Source organism: Eptatretus burgeri, chromosome 9, assembly GCF_056783735.1.
Source record: "Eptatretus burgeri isolate ZD-2024b chromosome 9, Ebu_testis_v1, whole genome shotgun sequence".
Classification (NCBI taxonomy): Eukaryota; Metazoa; Chordata; class Myxini; order Myxiniformes; family Myxinidae; genus Eptatretus; species Eptatretus burgeri.
In genome coordinates, this window is record NC_140969.1 from 31,615,747 (window position 1) to 31,635,840 (window position 20,094).

At 43.6% G+C, this 20,094-nt stretch overlaps 1 protein-coding gene across 5 annotated transcripts in view; it reads right to left on the reverse strand.

The window, feature by feature from the left end:
* LOC147019842 (uncharacterized) overlaps positions 1–16,104 on the reverse strand; it is a 65,505-nt gene extending 49,401 nt beyond the window's left edge. The window contains exon 1 of one of the 5 annotated variants that reach the window (XM_085894607.1): positions 16,086–16,104. Coding sequence is in view for 3 of the 5 variants with exons in the window: in XM_085894610.1 (XP_085750736.1) it covers positions 11,818–11,832 (15 nt within the window). In the remaining 2 variants the exon portion in view is untranslated. Of the gene's footprint in view, positions 1–11,817; positions 12,041–16,085 lie in introns of those variants that run through there. The other 4 variants (XM_085894610.1, XM_085894608.1, XM_085894609.1 and 1 more) reach the window with 4 other exon arrangements.
* Positions 16,105–20,094: the final 3,990 nt, after the last annotated feature.

The window sequence follows — 20,094 nt, forward strand, 5'->3', positions numbered from 1 at the left end:
CCACCCGTGACTGGTTCCCGGCGTTAGTCCGAGAGGGTCACGACTGGATTGTCCGTCCGGTGGGCGACGTGCCGCGATTCGACTTACGTGGCCGTCGCACGCCGGCGGGCGCGAAATCCGCAACAATATATATATATATATATATATATATATATATACATATATATATATATATATACATATATATATATATATATATACATGTATATATACATATATATATATACATAAATATACATATATGTATATACATATATATACATATATACATATATACATATATACATATATATATATATATATATATATATACATATATATATATATCCATATATATATATATATATATATATATATATATATATATATACATATATACATATATTTACATATATATATATATATATATATATATATATATATATATATACATATATACATATATATATATATATATATATATATATATATACATATATACATATATACATATATATATATATATATACATATATATATATATACATATATATATATACATATATATACATATATACATATATATACAAGCCGGTAGGCGGACATGGGTAGTCGACTACCCAATAGAACCTTACGCGATGGGCCCGTTCGATGGGGAATGACCTGAGGATTAAGCACAAGAAAATTCATGATTATAGCTTCAAGGGTTAATGCAGCAGATTGTTTTTTCATTAAAATACCCCCACATTGAGGTTTTTCGGCCGTTGCTCGGCAATGGAGGGGTCCATAGCAATGGTTCTTTCTCACACATAACTAGGACATACCATGAACCTACCATACCAGTTTCATGTATATCTGACTCACAGTCTCTGAGATATAACGAACTTCGTTTTTTTATTGTTTTCGACCAGGGTTCATTCAAAGTCTATCTTCTCTGACAGTTTTCATAGGATCTGGCGGGAAATTTTTGACAATATGGCTGAATGTACTGCCCACAGTCGCCCGTGGCCCGATTTTTTAAAAAAATATATTTTTAATGATTTTTCAAAAATTTCAAAGTCCCGTTGCTCGGCAACGGTGGTGTCAATAGCAACGGTTCTCATTTGCACACAACTCGGTCATGGTATGAACCTACCAACCAAGTTTCATCGAAATCGCCATTGTATTAACGGAGCACTGGACCGAACAGAGGGATAGACAGACAGAGGGACAGACAGACAGACAGACAAACATATCGACGGAAATACTGATAAGGGAGAAAAAAAAAATCTCAAAAATTCTTTTTTTCGATTTTTTTTTCCGACTAGATCGACTACCCAACAGATAAACAAGCCGGTAGGCAGACATGAGTAGTCGACTACCCAATAGAACCTGACGCGATGGGCCCGTTCGATGGGGAATAACCTGAGGATTAATCACAAGAAAATTCATGATTCCAGCTTCAAGGGTTGATGCTGCAGATTGTTTTTTCGCTAAAATACCCCCACATTGAGGTTTTTCGGCCGTTGCTCGGCAACGGAGGGGTCCATAGCAACGGTTCTTTCTCACACATAACTCAGACATACCATGAACCTACCATACCAGTTTCATGTATATCTGACTCATAGTCTCTGAGAAATAACGAACTTCATTTTTTTATTGTTTTCGACCAGGGTTCATTCAAAGTATATGTTCTCCGACAGTTTTCATAGGATCCGGCCGGAAATTTTTGATAATATGGCTGAATATACTGCCCACAGTCGCTCGTGGCCCGATTTTTGATTTTCGAAGAAATCAATTTTTTATGATTTTTCAAAAATTTCAAAGTCCCGTTGCTAGGCAACGGTGGTGTCCATAGCAACGGTTCTCATTTGCACACAACTAGGTCATGGTATGAACCTACCAACCAAGTTTCATCGAAATCGCCATTGTATTAACGGAGCACTGGACCGAACAGAGGGACAGACAGACAGAGGGACAGACAGACAGACAGACAGACAGACAAAGATATCGACGGAAATACTGATAATAAGGGTAGAAAAAGAAATCTCAAAAAAAAAAGAGATTTTTTTTTTTTGACTAGATCGACTACCCAACATAGACGGAAATACTGATAATAAGGGTAGAAAAATAATATATACCATCAGAGATGGGGAATCCCCCGCCACAACGAAGGTAGCTCACTCGAGTTTAAATATTATTACATCAAGTTAAAAAAATTTGGGGCCTATTTCACGATAATGTCATTTTTCAAGATGGCTGCCTGGCGGCCATATTTGATGTTCGACATGGTCAAAATTCAATAGCAACCTACTTCGTCCCGTTACCTACATTTCCAGCAAGTTTCATCAGAAAAGAAAAAAATTAGAGCCTATATCGCGATAACGTGGTTTTTTTTCAACATGGCTGCCTGGCGGCCATATTGGATGTCCGAGTGGGCCTAACCAAAAATAAATGAAATCAGATAAGCGGTTTTCCATTTATTACAAAAAACATTTTTTTCAAGATGGCCGCCCCAGTCGGCCATCTTGGATCCGTCCACGCCCAAAATCAATCGGATTCTTCCTTTTCAGGTGGTACATGTGTGACCCAAATTTCAAATCGATATGGCAAACAGTTTATGAGTTATCGCACTCGCAGCTATAAATGTTGACGCCCAGCCAGCCGGACGACCCGGGTGACAATATCCCCCTTCCGCCACGCGGCGGGGGACAAAAAAAAACTCAAATTTTTTTTTCCACGACATTGACTACCCAACAAACATATTGTTGCGAATCTCCGCCCCCCGGCGTGCGAGCGACCGCGTTTCACCAATAGCGGCCGCTTCGCCCACCGAACGTGCAATTCAGTCACGACTTTCCGGACCAACGCCGGAAACCAGTCACGGGTGTGTTTTAAGCCACACCACAACCTTGTCCGTATTTTACCTGCGCGCCACAGGGTCCGATCACCGAATAATCGATTTACCTAATTACTCGCGCGGATAGATTACCGAGAGATTGTACCTCAACAAAGGCCTGCTTGGACACGAGCCGCCGAAGCAGCTCGCTCCGTGTTGGAATAACCGAGCGGGGTATTATCGGCAGGCCTCGTTGGACCCGATTCTATTATCGGTTATTTCACAACCAACTATATTCCGAGTGCAATATGGCAGTTCAATCAGGGAAAGGACGCAACTAACAGGTTCACATTTAAACAAGCACATTCATTTGTACACAAACATGCACGTATACAGTCATGCAGGTATGAAAAAGCATGCTTGCAATTTATGCAACCAAACAAAAGCAAAGCAAAAGGAGCTACAACCATCTACCTTTTATGTACACACTTAACAGTTTTACTTAAGGACACGGCGCCACATCTTTCATACAAAGAAAAGCAAGGAAAGATCCCATCCAAGACAGATAAGGGGTAAACTGGACCTCTTGGGGTCTTTATAACGTGGAGCTTTGCGGACCGAAGGAGCTCCACGAGACTGTGCAGGCTACCTGCACCCTCGTGGTGACTTGCTAGGGTGACCCTCGACATCCCCTCTCCAGCGACCCACGGCTAGGCACGGTCCGACAGGCCGCGCGCCTTGCCTCCGCGGCGCCCCAATCTTTCCAGCTCCTTCCCGACTGCAGAGACTCCAGTCTCTAGGCTCCAGCTCACTGCGCGGCTCCACACAACTCTCTTTTCTCACCTCCACCACTCAACAACCCCAAGAGACAACCCTCTTTTGTGTTCAGCGCCCGCTTTTATCCCCCCTGGCGCCTCGCCCCTCCCTTCTTCCAGAACGCGTGGGAAACTTCCAGAAAAGGGGCGTTTTTCCTCCTGTGTCGGGGTTTTTCGTTTACCTACTTCATTAGGCGATCGTTGCTTCTTGACCCTTTTTCACAGCTGGCGTCGTTTTTCAATCCTTTTGCAGGGTCCGTCGTTTTTTTTGGGGGGGTGGGGCCGTCGTCCGCTCTCCTCCGATGAATGCCAGGCCTCTCGCAACCGTGTGCCGAGATGGAAATGCGGCGGTGGTTGTGGGGTGGCATGGCTGGCGTTTTGTGGTGGTCGTGAGGGTGGTGTGGTTGGGCGGTTGTGGTTAGGGTGGTGGTTGTGAAGGCGGTTGTGGAGAAGGTGGCTGTTCATTGTCTGTGGGGATGCTGGCGGTTATGGAGAAGGTGGTTGTTGTAATGGTGGCGTGGCTGGCGCTTTGTGGTGGTCATGAGGGTGGTGTGGTTGGGCAGTTGTGGTTAGGGTGATGGTTGTGAAGGCGGTTGTGGAGAAGGTGGTTGGTGGTTGGTCCAAAATAATGACAGGGTTCCCACTTATTTTGAGATGTCTTATTTAACGACTTTTTAAGGATTTTAAGGGCTAAAATAACCCCTTTTTAAGGACCACATCCTAGAAATTCCAGGGGTAAATTGAGGTGAGTCAACTAGAAATTAACAAAGATAGTAAGTTTACAAAAAATCGATTTTAATAATGAACATACAGAACACAGCAGCAGATTATTCAGTCGACAAGGCACAACGCGCCACACAGCCAATTGGCAAATTCACTTCACAGTTACTGTAGAATCAGCCAGGAGCAGTCACAAGTTTCCAGATGGCAGCACTCTCAATGTTAAGGCCCAGTCACACCTTGACGTTTTAGCCAGCAATGGCAACGTATCAAAATGTATGTAAAACGCTGGCTTACGCTGAACTTTTGATGTTTTTTTTTTAAAGATTCGGACGTATTCATAACGAGTTAGTCGTATGCATAACATATTATAAACGGACACAGAACGTTTCGTTGTCTTATAGATAACTTATACCAACGAATGCTTTGCCTGTTGTCGGCGTTCACAACCTATGCCCAACGATAGTCTAACTTATGCATAGCGCGCTGCACGTATCGCCGACGATCACGTGGCATAGCCTATTAAAAGGCTGCCACACAATGATTGAAATCATAACTGCCGGAGAAATGGAAGTGTTAACATCACAGTCACACCTTGGCGATCTTGCCAGCGTATGCCGACGTCTGAAAAATGCGTCTAAAACGCTGGCGCACATCGAATACGGTATGGGTAAGTTTGGTATACGTGAATAGAACGCTAAAGTATGCTATCATACGTCGTAGTAAGTGGAGTACGTCTTGAAATTTTAAACGTGTTAAAAATTTTACGACGTACTTGCCGTATGCCTCACACGTTCCGCATGCGATGGGAATAAGTTGTACGCACGATATGCGATCGTTGGTACACGTCGACAAAAGTTACTTGTAAGTTACTCATAAGTCGAAACACGTCGAGGTAATGTTTAGCGTCAGTGTTCCAGACTCCCTGGTTTTTTTTTTTTCTTCGGTATGACGGTGATGTTGACACTTCGATTTCTAGTGCGGTTATAATATAATATAATTAATAGGCTGCCGATCAACGATTTAAATCATAACCGCACTAGAAATCGAAGTGTCAACATCACCGTCATACCGAAGAAAAAAAACAAACAAAAAAAAAACCAGGGAACACTGACGCGAACCATTACCTTGACGCGTTTCGAATAATGAGTAACTTTCAAGTAACGTGTGTGGATGTGTGTCAACGATCGTGTAACGTGCCTACAACACATTACTCATAGGTTAGAAATACGTTTTGGGTACGCTAAACATTACCTCGACATGTTTCGACTTATGATTAACTTACAAGTAACATGTGTCAACGATCGCATAACGTGCCGACAACTTATGGCCAGCGTAGCGGAACTTGTGAGTCATACGCTGGCATAAGTCGTAAAATTTCAAGCATGGTAAAATTTGAGGAAAACCACAAAGTACAACGATGAAAGCCAGCGTACTACGACGTATGGCAGTGTTTTTCAGCATGCTCTCAATGTTTCCAAAACTTACCCATAACGTATTCGACGTGTGCCAGCGTTTTAGAAACTTTTTCCAAAATCGGCACAAGCTGGTTAAAACGTCAAGGTGTGACTGGGCCTTAAATGTGTTGTTATGTTAAAATGTTATTGTAGGTGCTGCCACCTGCAAAGTTGCAGCAGCTCCTGACTGCTTCTACACTACAGAACAGTACATTTTGTTAGCTACATGTCATTGTAATATCCAATTAGGACATAGCAGGCAAGGATTTAGCCTTCTCCTCAATTTCTCTTTCTAGAACTTTGAGTTCCCCCTGTTTTTGCTTGGCAGAATGCCTGAGAGCATTTGATTTTACCAGAAGACTGTGGCTAGTTTTTCCACCTTTTGCCTCAGCCTCGTCTGCATATTTTTCTGACAATGTGGTCAGACCTTCAATGTCACTTTCTAACACCTTTCTCTTTTTCAAACAATCCACTTCATCTTCAACCATTTTTCGTTTTCTTTGGATGGCTTCTTGCCCTTTCTTTCTTTTCTCTTCTTCAAGATATTGATGGTATTTATGTCGAGAACTGGAGGCTGAGGATAGCAGTTCCTTTGTGATTTCAACTTTGAGCATTCCACCTACCAGTACAAAATAATCAATAATCTGCCTCAGTGCCATAAGCATGCCTTCACCCAGGTTATCCTTCTCTATCTGTCTGTTGAGGGAAAAACCCCTCTCAACAGATGCCTGACCATGGGAAACTAGCAACACTTTATGAACTACCCCCCACAACTTCTCAAACTTCTTGTTTTTACCCACACATTCATAGAGTAACACATCTACCCTGTCGTCTTCAACCTTGAAGTCCTTTAACCTAGACTTCAGGTCACACCCTACTATATCCTGCAGTAATTCTTTGTAACTCGCAACCAACATATCTACATTATCACCATCAACTGTGTTCAGAGTCACCAAATTTTCCAACAGGCATTTGAATTTGGACTTTGAGTGTTCTTGATCGGTCACCATCAACCTGAGATCCAGAGAAGCCATATAATATTTCTGGCTAAACTATACTTAAGAGGAGACCTTTCAAAGATTTTGTTGACACATTTCACCACAAATAGCCTACATTCTTCTTTGAACTGAAACACCTGGTGTTCACTTTCAGCCTTGAAACCAACTTCAATCTTTTTGTTTTCTACCCTTTCCTTTTCAAGATCCAGCTTTAACAAGTCATATGCAGTAGAAGGATTTTGTAATGCAACTGGCTTAACACACCTCTCTAACAAATTTCTGACAAGTCTCTCAATATCATGAACAAGAAAGGGACCCATTGGCTTGTCTGTTTGGTAGAAGGCTAAAAATCGTTCAACTGCACTGGCTACTGACCTGAAAAAAGACAGTTTTGCAACAGATAGCTTATCATTCATTGCACCATGCAGAGTTTTGTAAGAGGTGCTGGTTGGTTTTGGCTTCTTCTTGCTTTCACATGCCTCAACAAATAACTTCAGGTGAGGCCACAATAGAATAACTCTGCTGCAGACAGGACCATTCTCAACCCACCTGTGCTTACAAAATTTCAATGGGAAGTCTTTACACCCAGTTACATCAGTAAAATCATCGCGCCTGGCAGAGGTATCTTTACGATCGTCCATGACGTCCATGAACGACGATCGTCCATGACGGCTCTCGCTATTGGCTCCGTCAAGGCACGTGACGAAATATCGCAAGTTGTTGTTGTTTTTTTTATTCTTCTTCTTCTTCTTCTTCTTCTTCTTCTTCTTCTGGTGAAGACAAAACCTTTAGGATGCGGCTCTTGGACACATTTGTCCTTGTTTAGAATACTAGTGTGAGGAAAATGAAACACCCTTCACCAAATAACAGGAAAATCTGATTTTTATTGACTTTTGAACATTTTCCTGAAATTTAAGGACATTTAAGTACTTAAATTGTACAACTCAGAAATGTTGGACTTTTATGGGCTTTAAGGACCCGTACGAACCATGAACGATAGCAACAGAAAAACACTACCTCAAAGATCACAGCCCTGTTACACGAATAATTTCCCGTTAAACATCGGTGGGGAAATCTGTCTGAACACAGACTTATTGACATAACTGATCTAGGGACCGAGATGGTGCTCTGTGAATTTTAACAGCTGTAATAATAGACGGAAATACTGAGAATAAGGGTAGAAAAATCTCAATTTTTTTTTAGCAGCGTCTGCGTAGCGAATGCTGCTCATAGAGAGCTCGGCGTTGTTGTTGTTGTTGTTGTTGTTGTTGTTGTTGTTGTTGTTGTTGTTGTTGTTGTTGTTGTTGTTGTTGTTGTTGTTGTTGTTCTTCTTCTTCTTCTTGTGAAGACAAAACCTTAACCTCGAGGACTCAGCTCTTGTACATACAAGATCCGGATCTCCTTAAATACTAAGCACATGTACACATCCTCGCATTGACGGTGCCTTTTGAGAGCGTCTATCATGAACTTTTAAATATATTGGGACATTTGCTTTAAAGTTTCGAAAAGTTCACGTTACTATTTAAAGATTATTCCATTTATCGTATTGTAATTTCCTAAATACAATATTTATTTCGTAAATACACGATATATCGTAAATACGTAAATATATAATGACGGGTTTCGCTATTGGCTTAATCAAGGCATGTAACGAAATATCGGAAGTTGTTGTTTTTTTTTGTTTGTTTGTTTGTTTTTAGCCGACAAAACCTTTAGGACGCTGCTCTTGGGCACATTTGTCCTTGTTTTCGACTAGATCGACTACCCAATAGACAGACGGTGAAAACATAACCTCCTTCACCTTGGGTGAAGGCACGGCTACAGCGGTCGAGCAGACTCGCGGAGATGTTCGGGCCATTACCGGCCACGCGGGGTCGCGAGCACCCCGGGACGCGCGCACGACCTTCGGTGCGGGTCGGACGTCGCCGCGCGGCCGCATGTGCGGCGAGGTGACCCCGCGGACGTGTTTGGGATGCGGAGGTCGACACCTGCGCCGTGCGTGCCCGTATAAAGGCACCGTGTGTTTAAATTGTCACAAGGTGGGTCATCTGAAGTGTGTGTGCCATGGGGCGACGGCCACCGTTAAGGTCATGGACGGCGACGTGCGAGGCGACCCGGGGCGGAACCGGCGGCCGTTGATGGGCCTGTTTTCAATTGGCCCGGCGGCGGCGCGCCCGATGACGGTGGAAATCGAAGTGAACAAAACGCCGATCACGTTTCAAGTCGATACGGGAGCGGCTGTGTCGATCATAGGCGAACAGACCGCGCGTAGACTCAACGGCCTGAAGCTTATCAGGTCAAACCTCACGCTGTTTACATACACCCGCGAGAAGATAACGCCAGTCGGGATGGCAGACGTGTCTGTGCGGTACCAAGGCCAGGTCGCCACGCTTCCGTTGTACGTCGTGCGGGGGAGGGGGCCGTCTCTCCTCGGCCGAGATTGGATGACCCGCATCAGGCTAGACTGGGCCGCGGTTCACCTTGTGCAACCCGTGCCGAGCCGGTGGGAGGATAAGTTGGAGAAGATTCTTCAAAGACATCAAGGTTTGTTTTGCGACGACCTTGGGAAACTCAAGGGTGTGGAGGCAAAACTCTTCCTGAAGGAGGGGGTGGTTCCTCGTTTTTGTAAACCACGACCGGTGCCATATGTCCTGCGGGACAAGGTCAAGGGTGAACTGGATAGGCTGGAGGCCTGTGGAGTGATGGAACGTGTGTCGTACTCAGATTGGGCCACCCCGGTTGTCACGGTGCTGAAACGGAATGGAGACGTCCGATTGTGCGGGGACTTCAAATCCACGGTTAACCCGGGGCTCAGCGTGGAGCAATATCCACTGCCGTCAATCAATGAAATATATGCGCAATTGGCGGGGAGTCAATACTTCACGAAACAGGACCTGCGTGATGCATATTTTCACCTGGCGATGGATCCCGGGAGTAGCGAGCTTTTGACAATCAACACGTGTCAAGGGCTCAATCGATATACCCGACCATGTTTTGGGATTGCTTCGGCCCCAGCCTTGTGGCAGAAAGCCATGGATCAGGTTTTCATTGGCCTGCCCGCTCAGACCTACCTGGACGATGTGCTCATTGCGGGGAAAACGGCGGACGAGCACCTTGCGAACATTGCCCAAGTGCTGACAAAGCTAGAAGCGTGCGGCCTGCGCTTCAACAGGGACAAGTGCGCGTTCTTCAAGCAGCGCTTGGAATACCTCGGGCACATCATCACGCCGGAGGGCTGTTGAAAGCTCCTCGGAAGGTGGAGGCGATTAAACACATGCCACCGCCTCGCGACAAGATGCAGCTGCGCTCGTTCATTGGTATGGCCCAGTATTACCAAAGGTTCGTGCGCGGGCTCAGCTCACAACTTGCGCCGTTAACACGGTTGCTCAGGAAGGACAAGTGCTGGGCTTGGGGGCCTGCACACCAGGCGTCGTTCGACCGCGTCAAGCAGCTGCTCACAGAGGATACGGTCCTCGTGCACTACGAGCCTGCGCGTCTGCTCTTATTGGCATGCGACAGCTCTGCATATGGCATCGGGGCAGTGCTCTCCCACAGGATGGACGATGGTTCCGAGCGGCCTGTTTGTTTTGCATCCCGGACCCTGTCCGCAGCAGAGCGGGAATATGCCCAGATCGAGCGCGAGGCTCCCAGCCTCATCTGGGGTGTGTGGAGGTTTCATCAATACCTGCTGGGGTGGCATTTCACTTTGCAGACGGATCACAAACCGCTTCAATTCATCCTGAGACCCGACGCGGGGTACCGGTGGTAGCGGCTGCGCGAATACAGCGGTGGTGTCTGTTTCTTGCTGCTTACGATTATGATATTCAGTTCTGAAGCACCGAGAAGCATGCTAACTGCGACGGGCTCTCACGCTTGCCGTGTGCGGAGGGTCCAGCTGCATCTGAGTCGGCCGACCGAGTCGATGTGTTCGCGCTGGGCCAGGTCCAAAGCGGGCCGATCACGGCCAGACAGGTCGCGGTGGAATCGGCTCGTGATCCGGTGCTCGCCCGTGTCGTCCAGGCGATTTCTACGGGGAATTGGAGCGATCTACCTTCGACACCGGCATTTCAACCTTTCACGTCGCGCGCATCGGAACTGTCGTTGGTCCAACGGTGCGTTATGTGGGGAATGAGGACGGTGATTCCACCGAAGTTCAGGCAGCGGTGTTTGGAAGAACTGCGTGTCAGTCACCTTGGCGTCGTGAAGACCAAGAGTCTTGCTCGTAGCCTGTTGTGGTGGCCGGGGTTGGACAAAGACATTGAGCAGTTGGTTGAGCGTTGCGCCACGTGTCAAACAGATGCTGATAACCCGCGTCGAGCCTCGGGGCCATGGCCGGCCCCAGCCAGAGCCTGGCAGAGGGTCCATGTGGATTTTGCGGGGCCGGTTAATGGCAAAATGTTTTTGATTGTGATCGATGCATTCTCTAAATGGCCAGAGGTTGTTGTAATGCAGCATACATCAGCAAACATTACAGGAGAGAAACTGCGGACGATCTTTGCTAATAAAGGATTACCGGAGATCCTGGTCTCTGATAACGGTCCGCAGTTCATCGCAGGTGTATTTGATGAGTTAATGCGTCAAAATGGTATTCGACATCTAAGGTCCGCACCGTATCATCCTGAGACGAATGGGCAGGCTGAGTCGTTTGTTAAGATGTTGAAACGGGCTTTGCGCAGGGGGGGTGTTGCACCTGTGCAGACGGTGGTCGATGTCTTTTTGCTCCATTACAGGAACGCGATTCATCCTGTCACGGGCGATTCGCCTGCCAAGCTGTTAGGTCCAAAGTTTATCGTTTTTTTCAAGATGGCGCCCGCACCACGTGACCAATGACGTCATAATTATAACGTGAGTGTGCTATCAAAAAAAGATACATCCTATGGTGAAAATTTTGTATCGATCGGACTTAGCGTTCCAGAGAAAATTATTTTTAAAGCGAAAAAGGCCACGAAATGCCGGCGGAATAATAATAAACAGAAGAAAGACAATAGGATACCCTAATAAAAAATTGAACCAAATGACTGTAAACTCACCAAAGACGAAATCATTTCTCAATTAAATCCTCTGCTTGTGGAAAAAGGCTTATATGGGATTACAACGCAGAAAGGACACACAACGTGTGGAGAGAGATTCCTCCGGACAGTGCACGATGGAACAACAGTTGGCGATTGGCGATTGGCGCGAGCACGCCTCCAACTGCCTCCATTGGCTCCTTCAGGAGCGAATGAATAATGAGTCATTCAAGGTTCCCTTCGATGAAAGTTTTTCTTCCTCAGCCTCAAATTGGCTTCTGCAAATCAGACGATCAAAGTATCGTGCACACTATGACAATAACAAGGACAAATGTGTCCAATAGCAGCGTCCTAAAGGTTTTGTCGGCTACAAAAAAAACAAAAACAAACAAAAACAAAAACAAAAACAAAAACAACAACAACAACTGCCGAAATTTCGTCACGTGCCTTGATTAAGCCAATAGCGAGACCCGTCACAGTGAATGTACGTATTTACGATATATCGTGTATTTACGAAATAAATAATGTATTTAGGAAATTACAATTTATTAAATGGAATAATCTTGAAATAGTAATGTGAACTTTTCGAAACTTTAAAGCAAATGTCCCAATATATTTAAAAGTTCATGATAGACGCTCTCAAAAGGCACCCTTAATGCGAGGATGTGTACAAGTGCTTAGTATTTAAGGAGATCCAGATGGTGTATATAAAAGAGTCAAGTCCCAATATAAAGTTGACGACGACGACGACGACGACGACGACGACGACGACGACGACGACGACGACGACGACGACGACGACGACGACGACGACGACGACGACGACGACGACGCTCACCTTCACTACGCGAGACGCTGCTAAAAATCACTAAAAAATCAATCGTGGACACTATACCAATAAATTATTGAATTAACCAAACCCAGTGCCGTATATAGAGTCTGGCCAACTATTGCTTCGATCATGCTGCGCCCTGGATTATGGAACAGCCCAACTCATGGATTATGGAGTGAAATTAGAATTGTTTTCACGTTTTCTCGTCAGATTTTTAACTTTTTTGATGACACAATGGTGTGCTGTGTGGCAGTGGGGTGTTCTGTGCGTCCCGGGCAAGGCGTGAAAATGCACCGCTTCCCCCAGGGACCCGGAAAGACGTCGCCGTTGGGCCGTAAATGTGAAAAGGGAGGGAGAACTTGACTCCTGCCTACCTTTGTGCGGTAAAGGGGCTGTCACACCTTGACGTTTTAGCCAGCGTATGGCAAGTATCAAAATGTATGTAAAACGCTGGCGTACGCTGAACTATTGATGTTTTTTTTTAATTTTTGGTCGTATTCATAACATGTTGGACGTATGCATAATGTATTAGTAACGTACACAGAACGTTTCAATCACATATCGATAACTTATACCAACGAACGCTGAGCGTGTTGTCGGCGTTCACAACCTATGCCCAATGATAGTCTAACTTATGCATAGCGCGCTGCACGTATCGCCGACGATCACGTGGCGTAGGCTATTCATAGGCTGCGGCTTGACGATTCAAATCATAACTGCACGAGACATAGAAGTGTCAAGCTGCCGTCACACCTTGACGTTTTAGCCAGCGTATGCCGACGTATGAAAAATTTGCCAAACCAAACTGGCACACGTCGAATATGTTATGGGTAAGCTTTGTATACGTTAAGAGCACGCTGGCATACGTTGTAGTACGCTGGCATACATCGTCATACGCAGAGTACGTCGAGAAATTGTCAGCATGTTGAAAATTTTTCGACGTACTCTGCGTATGACACACGTTCCGCATACGCTGGCCATAAGTTGTAGGCACGTTACACGATCGTTGACACACGTCGACACACGTTACTTGTAAAGTACTCATAAGTCGAAACACGTCAAAGTCATGGTTAGCGTCAGTATTCCAGACTCCCTGTTTTTTTTTTTTGTTTTTTTTTCCTTCGGTATGACTGTCACGTCGACACACGTTACTTGTAAGTTACTCATAAGTCGAGACACGTCGAGGTAATGGTTAGCGTCAGTGTTCCAGACTCCCTGTTTTTTTTTTCTTTTTCTTTTTTCTTTGGTATGACGGTCATGTTGACACTTCGATTTCTAGTGCGGTTATGATTTAAATCGTTGAGCGGCAGCCTTTTAATTATATTATATTATAACCGCACTAGAAATCGAAGTGTCAACATCACCGTCATACTGAAGAAGAAAAAAAAAAAAAACAGGGAGTCTGGAACACTGACGCTAAACATTACATCGATGTGTTTCGACTTACGAGTAACTTACAATTAACGTGTCAACGATCGCGTAACGCGCCTACAACTTATGGCCAGTGTTATGCGGAACGTGTGAGTCATACGCCAGCATAAGTCGTAAAATTTCAAGCATGCAAAAATTTGAGGACAACCACAAAGTACAACGATTAAAGCTAGCGTACTACGACGTATGGCAGTGTTTTTCAGCATGCTCTTAACGAATACAAAACTTACCCAAAACGTATTCGACGTGTGCCAGCGTTTTAGAAAAAAAATTCATAAGTCGGCATACGCTGGCTAAATCGTCAAGGTGTGACAACGCCTTAACATCCCTGCTGCTTTTTCTTGCGTCAGTTCTCTCAATTGGGTCCTCTTTTCAACTGATATCCTTTGGTCGCTCCTGTTTCCATATCTGGCCACTTTACTCTCTAACTGTATGATATCAGCTTATAACAGAGCCATTGTTGTATTTTTAACATTGGTAATATTTGAAGCAAACTGCTGACAAAACACTCTAATCTGTGCTTTTGTGTTGTCCCACCATAACTCTAATGAAGAAAAAGAGGCTTTTTTTTGAGAGTTGGATCGCCCAAAAGGTATAGAAGCCTTTTTTAAACGAAGTATCTTCAAGAAGATTGGTGTTGAATTTCCAGTACGTACTTTTATGTGAGGGTTGAGGGAAAAAGAGGCCCATGATAACTAAATGATGATCGGAAAATAAGGATGGAAAGTGAAATGGAGAGAAAACAGCAGTCCTGAAATACGAGTTTATGTACCACCGGTCAAGTCTAGCAAAGGATGCTCTCCCGTTAGCCCAACGTCCCCACGTGTATTGAGATTTGTTGGGATGACATAGCCTCCATGCATCTAACAAACCTATTGCTGAAAAAAAATTTGACAAACCGGCATAGGATTCAGGGTGAGGTTCTGCTGTATTTCTGTCTAAAAGAGGTTCTAAGATACAATTAAAATCACCCCCCATGCAAATACAATCATTGAGATCAATTCAGAAAAAGTGTCTAATTAAAGACAAAATAAAACAAACCAATGTCACCCGCAGGGTGACCCGTATCTTGCCAAAAGGTGACCACGTGTGACTTCTTTAAGGTCACACTGAGGTGAACAGAGCTGCTATCCACCAGGAGCGACTCCTTGAGGAATATCTGCCTATGAGAGATTCCGATGAGAATCGTTCTACAGAGTAACCATAAAAAATATGCTTTTGCCTCGTAACATCACCAAATGATGTCATAATGTTTCAAGCTTGACATATCTAGAAAGCACTCATCGAGGTGTTCAATTTGAGGTACTACACGATATGGTTCATAAAACTTGAAAATTTTACCTTGGGGTCAAATATGTTTGACCTCAGGCGCTAACCATGAAGGTCAAGGCCAATCGCCACCAAAAATTAATCAGCTGAGCGCCACACCATGAACTATATTTCCATGAAGTTTGAAGACGATCCGATCAAAATTACTCAAAAAATAAGGGTTTCGTCGACTCCCCTGATTTGCGACAAAGTGACCTTGACCTTTGACCTTGACCTTCAAAATTTTGTGCGCTGAAAGGGACCTCTATAGGCCTCTGATATGCGAAGTTACAAAAATTTCCAATGATAACTGTGCTCTGCAGAATTTTTTATACGTGATTACAGACAAAGAAACAAACAAGCAGTCATAGACTGGTACTTATGAAATCGTCAATTTGACCTCTGACCTTGTCTAATAAAAGTTGTCTCTCGAGAAGGTAGCGACGCAAACCAGAAATTTCTACGATGATTCTGTACCAAACCATCAAAAATCGTATCGTCGACCAAAGCAAAAATCTCCATTTCTCCACATAATTATTTTATATTATTTTATCAAAGTCACAAAACCGTAATATTCGGCCATCCACCAACAATCTTTGCATAATCCGACGGCTTAGCGAGTCAGGCATGCGACGATAACCTTTATTGGGATAAAAAATTACTTTGAAACACCATCTTTATCGAAAACACCGTCAGCGCGCACACGCAAAACCTTTACATGATCAACGCCGCCTCTGCTCAAGTGCACTGCACCACGTGACGACCCGTGACGCGGCGAGTGCAATATTTTTATACAATCTTAAAACGTCTTCAAAACATCCGATTTTTACCAGAATTTCGACAACCCAGTTTTAAGCGTCCTAAGCGATCGCAAAAACCGAAGACAAAATTAAAATCGAAGTTAAAACGAACTCGTAACGTCAAGCGAAGCAAAAATCTCCATTTCTCCACGCAATTATTTTGTATTATTTTATCAAAGTTACAAAACCGTAATATTCGGCCATCCACCAACAATCTTTACATAATCTGACGGCTTAGCGAGTCAGCCATGCGACGATAACCTTTATTGGGATAAAAAATGACTTTTAAACACCATCTTTATCGAAAACACCGTCAGCGCGCACACGGAAAACTTGTACGTGACTCAACGATGCGTCTGCTCAAGCGCACTGCATCATGTGACGACCCGTGACGCGTCGAGTGAAATATTTTTTACACAATCTTAAAACGTCTCCAAAACATCCGATTTTTACCAGAATTTCGACAACCGAGTTTTAAGCGTCCTAAGCGTTCGCAAAAACCGAAGACAAAATTAAAATCGAAGTTAAAACGAACTCGTAACATCGAGCAAAGCAAAAATACTCCATTTCTCCACATGAATTTACGGAATTATGTTTGACCTCACTGTGACCTTGCCCTTTATCCGATTTTGACCAAAATCTAATCAGCGCTAGCCATCACCCTCCTGAATCATGTAGTGTAATTTGACATTGGTAGCTTCTTCGTTTCTTGAGTTATCGTGCCTACAAACAAACAAACAAACAAACAAACACACAAACAAACACACAAACAAACAAACACACAAACAAACAAACAGAAACGGAAGTGATCAATATACTTACGAAATCTTTAGATTTTGTAAGTAACAAGCAGTCATAGACTGGTACTTACAAAATCGTCAACTTGACCTCTGACCTTGTCTAATAAAGCTGTCTCTGGAGAAGGTAGCAACGCAAACCAGAGGTTTCTACGATGATTCTGTACCAAACCATCAAAAATCGAATGTTTGACCTCACTGTGACCTTGACCTTTGACTGATTTTAACCAAAATCTAATCAGCGCTAGCCATCACCCTCCTGAATCATGTGGTGTAATTTGACATTGGTAGCTTCTTCCATTCTCGAGTTATCTGTACCAAACCATCAAAAATCGAATATGTAACCTCACTGTGACCTTGACCTTTGACCGATTTTGACCAAAATCTAATCAGCGCTCGCCATCACCCTCCTGAATCACGTGGTGTAATTTGATATTGGTAGCTTCTTCCGTTCTCGAGTTATCGTGCCTACAAATACACAAACACACAGAGTGCGGAAGTGATCAATATACTTACGAAATCTTTAGATTTCATAAGTAACAAAAAATAAATAAATTAATAAATAAAACATACAAGCTGACTAACATATCTTGCAAAAACTTCGTTTTGGCAAAATAAAGAAGGCTCTTCGTTCTACACTCTCACTGGGCGCATACATAGTGAATAGTGTAAAATGGAAATTATTAATGACCAGTTCTGGAGCGATGAATCGGCCTTTGATAACCTCTTGGAAGTGGCATGATTCAGGAAGTAAGTCCAGGTCTGAATGAAAAGGCCACACCAGCAGAAGAAGAAGACAAATTACTAAAGAAGCACTGTCCCTTAAAGAGACGACACCAATCATACTCCACATCTTCATTTATGTGCGTTTCCTGGAGTAAAAGTACATCTATATGTTTACGATCAAACAAACTTTTCACTTGAACCTGGCGGTTGTGACTTGCACCTCCGCCGTTCATATTTAAGGTTCCAAAAATGATCATTTTCATGGTTTATCCAGAGGATTGAGCGGTTGCTGAGAAATTTCAGTCCCCGCTTTTGTAACAACCTTTCAAAGATGATGAAACTGTGATTTTGTTAACTTGAATTCAGCAGGCTTCCTAATGATGTCTTTTTCAGCTTGAACAAATGAAAATAAATCAGGAAAGTGATCTTTAATGATCACATTTCGAGGTCGACACGTTTCATTCAGAAAGGCAAGAATAAGTTGTGGGGCCATGTATGACTGATACGATGAAGATGAGACAACTCAGTCACCTCAGCTTCATCATTTGATTCTGAAAAATCAGACCCGGCCCCACCTGGGTCATATAAATCAGTCTGAGCTGTCACTATTTGAGGTCCTGGCAACTCTGAAGATTTGCCAGAATGTTCCTCAACTTTACTCTGGTACTCAGTACGTTCAACCGGAGCAGTAACCTCGGTTTCTTGCTCTTGAGGGCTGATATTCACTGGCTCAGTTGAATAACCAGGATAATGAATGGGATTTTGTATCAATGAAGGGGAAGTAAGGACTGAAACATCTCCATTCTGCTCGTTCTCAGCAGGAAGTGCTGGTGACGACTTGCTAATGAGCTTTTCATCAACATCAGCCTCGCCAGCTGCTTTACTCGTCAAATTCCCAGTGTTGCACAGTAATCCTTGAAAATAATTTTCTTCATTAATCAATCCAAAAACATTCTCCTGAGTATCAATGCAGCTTGGAGAACCCTGAGTAACACATTGAGGTGCATCCTCAACTTCACATTCTTCGTCCAAAACTACCTTTTTTACGGAAGTGTTGGAACTACTGATATCGGATGCTCTTTGTTTCTTTGTCACAGCAACGGGATCCTCCTCCATCTCCACACTACATGCAGCAACAGCCAAACCATTTGGGTTGTCAGCGGGGATTTCAATATCTCCTAAAGCTGAGATGTTGACTTCTTTAGGATTAGGAAATGGAGTAAAACCCTGAGTCTTCTTGTGCGAAGAAACAACAGGAAGCGTCTGGGTATTAGGAGTTACTCTATTCTCTACTCCTGAAACCGGGGTAATATCTTTTTCACAGTCAGTGTCATTATGACCTGCTTCACCACACTTTACACAAGATACTTTTGGACAAAACCTTTTCACATGTCCAAATACTCCACAGTTAAAACATGTTAACGAGGCTGAAGTCGCATACATTTGGTACTCATACTTGTTCAAAGTAACCTGAAACGAAATGTTTAGACTGGTTGTCATCACCTCGATCGGGAAGAACCATATAAACCTGGCGTCGGAAACTCATAACATGTTTAATCCGTTCATCTCGAGCTCTTAAAGGAATCGAGATTTTCGACACAACTGTTCCGTATCGTGACAGAATACACATCAATTTGTCATTGGTTATAAACGGGGGGTACATTTGATATAACAATTCTCATTGATGGGGTATCCATTGGCAAAGCCAATATAAAGAGACCAGTCTCTGTAGTTAATCCTGAACTTATAACATCGTGAACAAATTTTTCATCAGACACAAAGACAACAATTTTCTTATTCATTTTCGATGCTGCTCTTACATTTTGATTCCCTAATATTTTCCCTACTGATAAAACAATGTCTTCAATGGCAAATCCTTCAGGTGGAACGCACACCAATGCATGCTTCCTTGTTAAATTATTAATCAAATGCCTCAAACCGAGTGTGTGTATCCACCATATCAGTGGTTTTATCTCCCCCTTTTGCTCGAGCCTTACAAAGCAAAACGGGGGGGGGGGGTTCAAACTAAAAAGCACAAAAAACAATCACTAAAAACTAAGGAAAGTGCATTATAAGCAAAGAAAAAAGAAAAGAAAGACCAAGTTTACAAGGCCTCATCAAAGCAGGTAGGCCACACCCAAATAGGCCGCCTCTCGCTCTTTCTCTCTCTCTCTCTCTCTCTCTCTCTCTCTCTCTCTCTCTCTCTCTCTCTCTCTCTCTCTCTCTCTCTCTCTCTCTCTCTCTCTCTCTCTCTCTCTCTCTCTCTCTCTCTAGGATACAAGGGATAGAGAAGACACAGACAACCTCCAAAATCACATTGGGGAGAAAAAGAGGAAAGAGGGAGATAGAAGGGGGGAGGAAAAAAAATCACTAAGATCTCACCACAGCACAGAGCAGGAGCCTA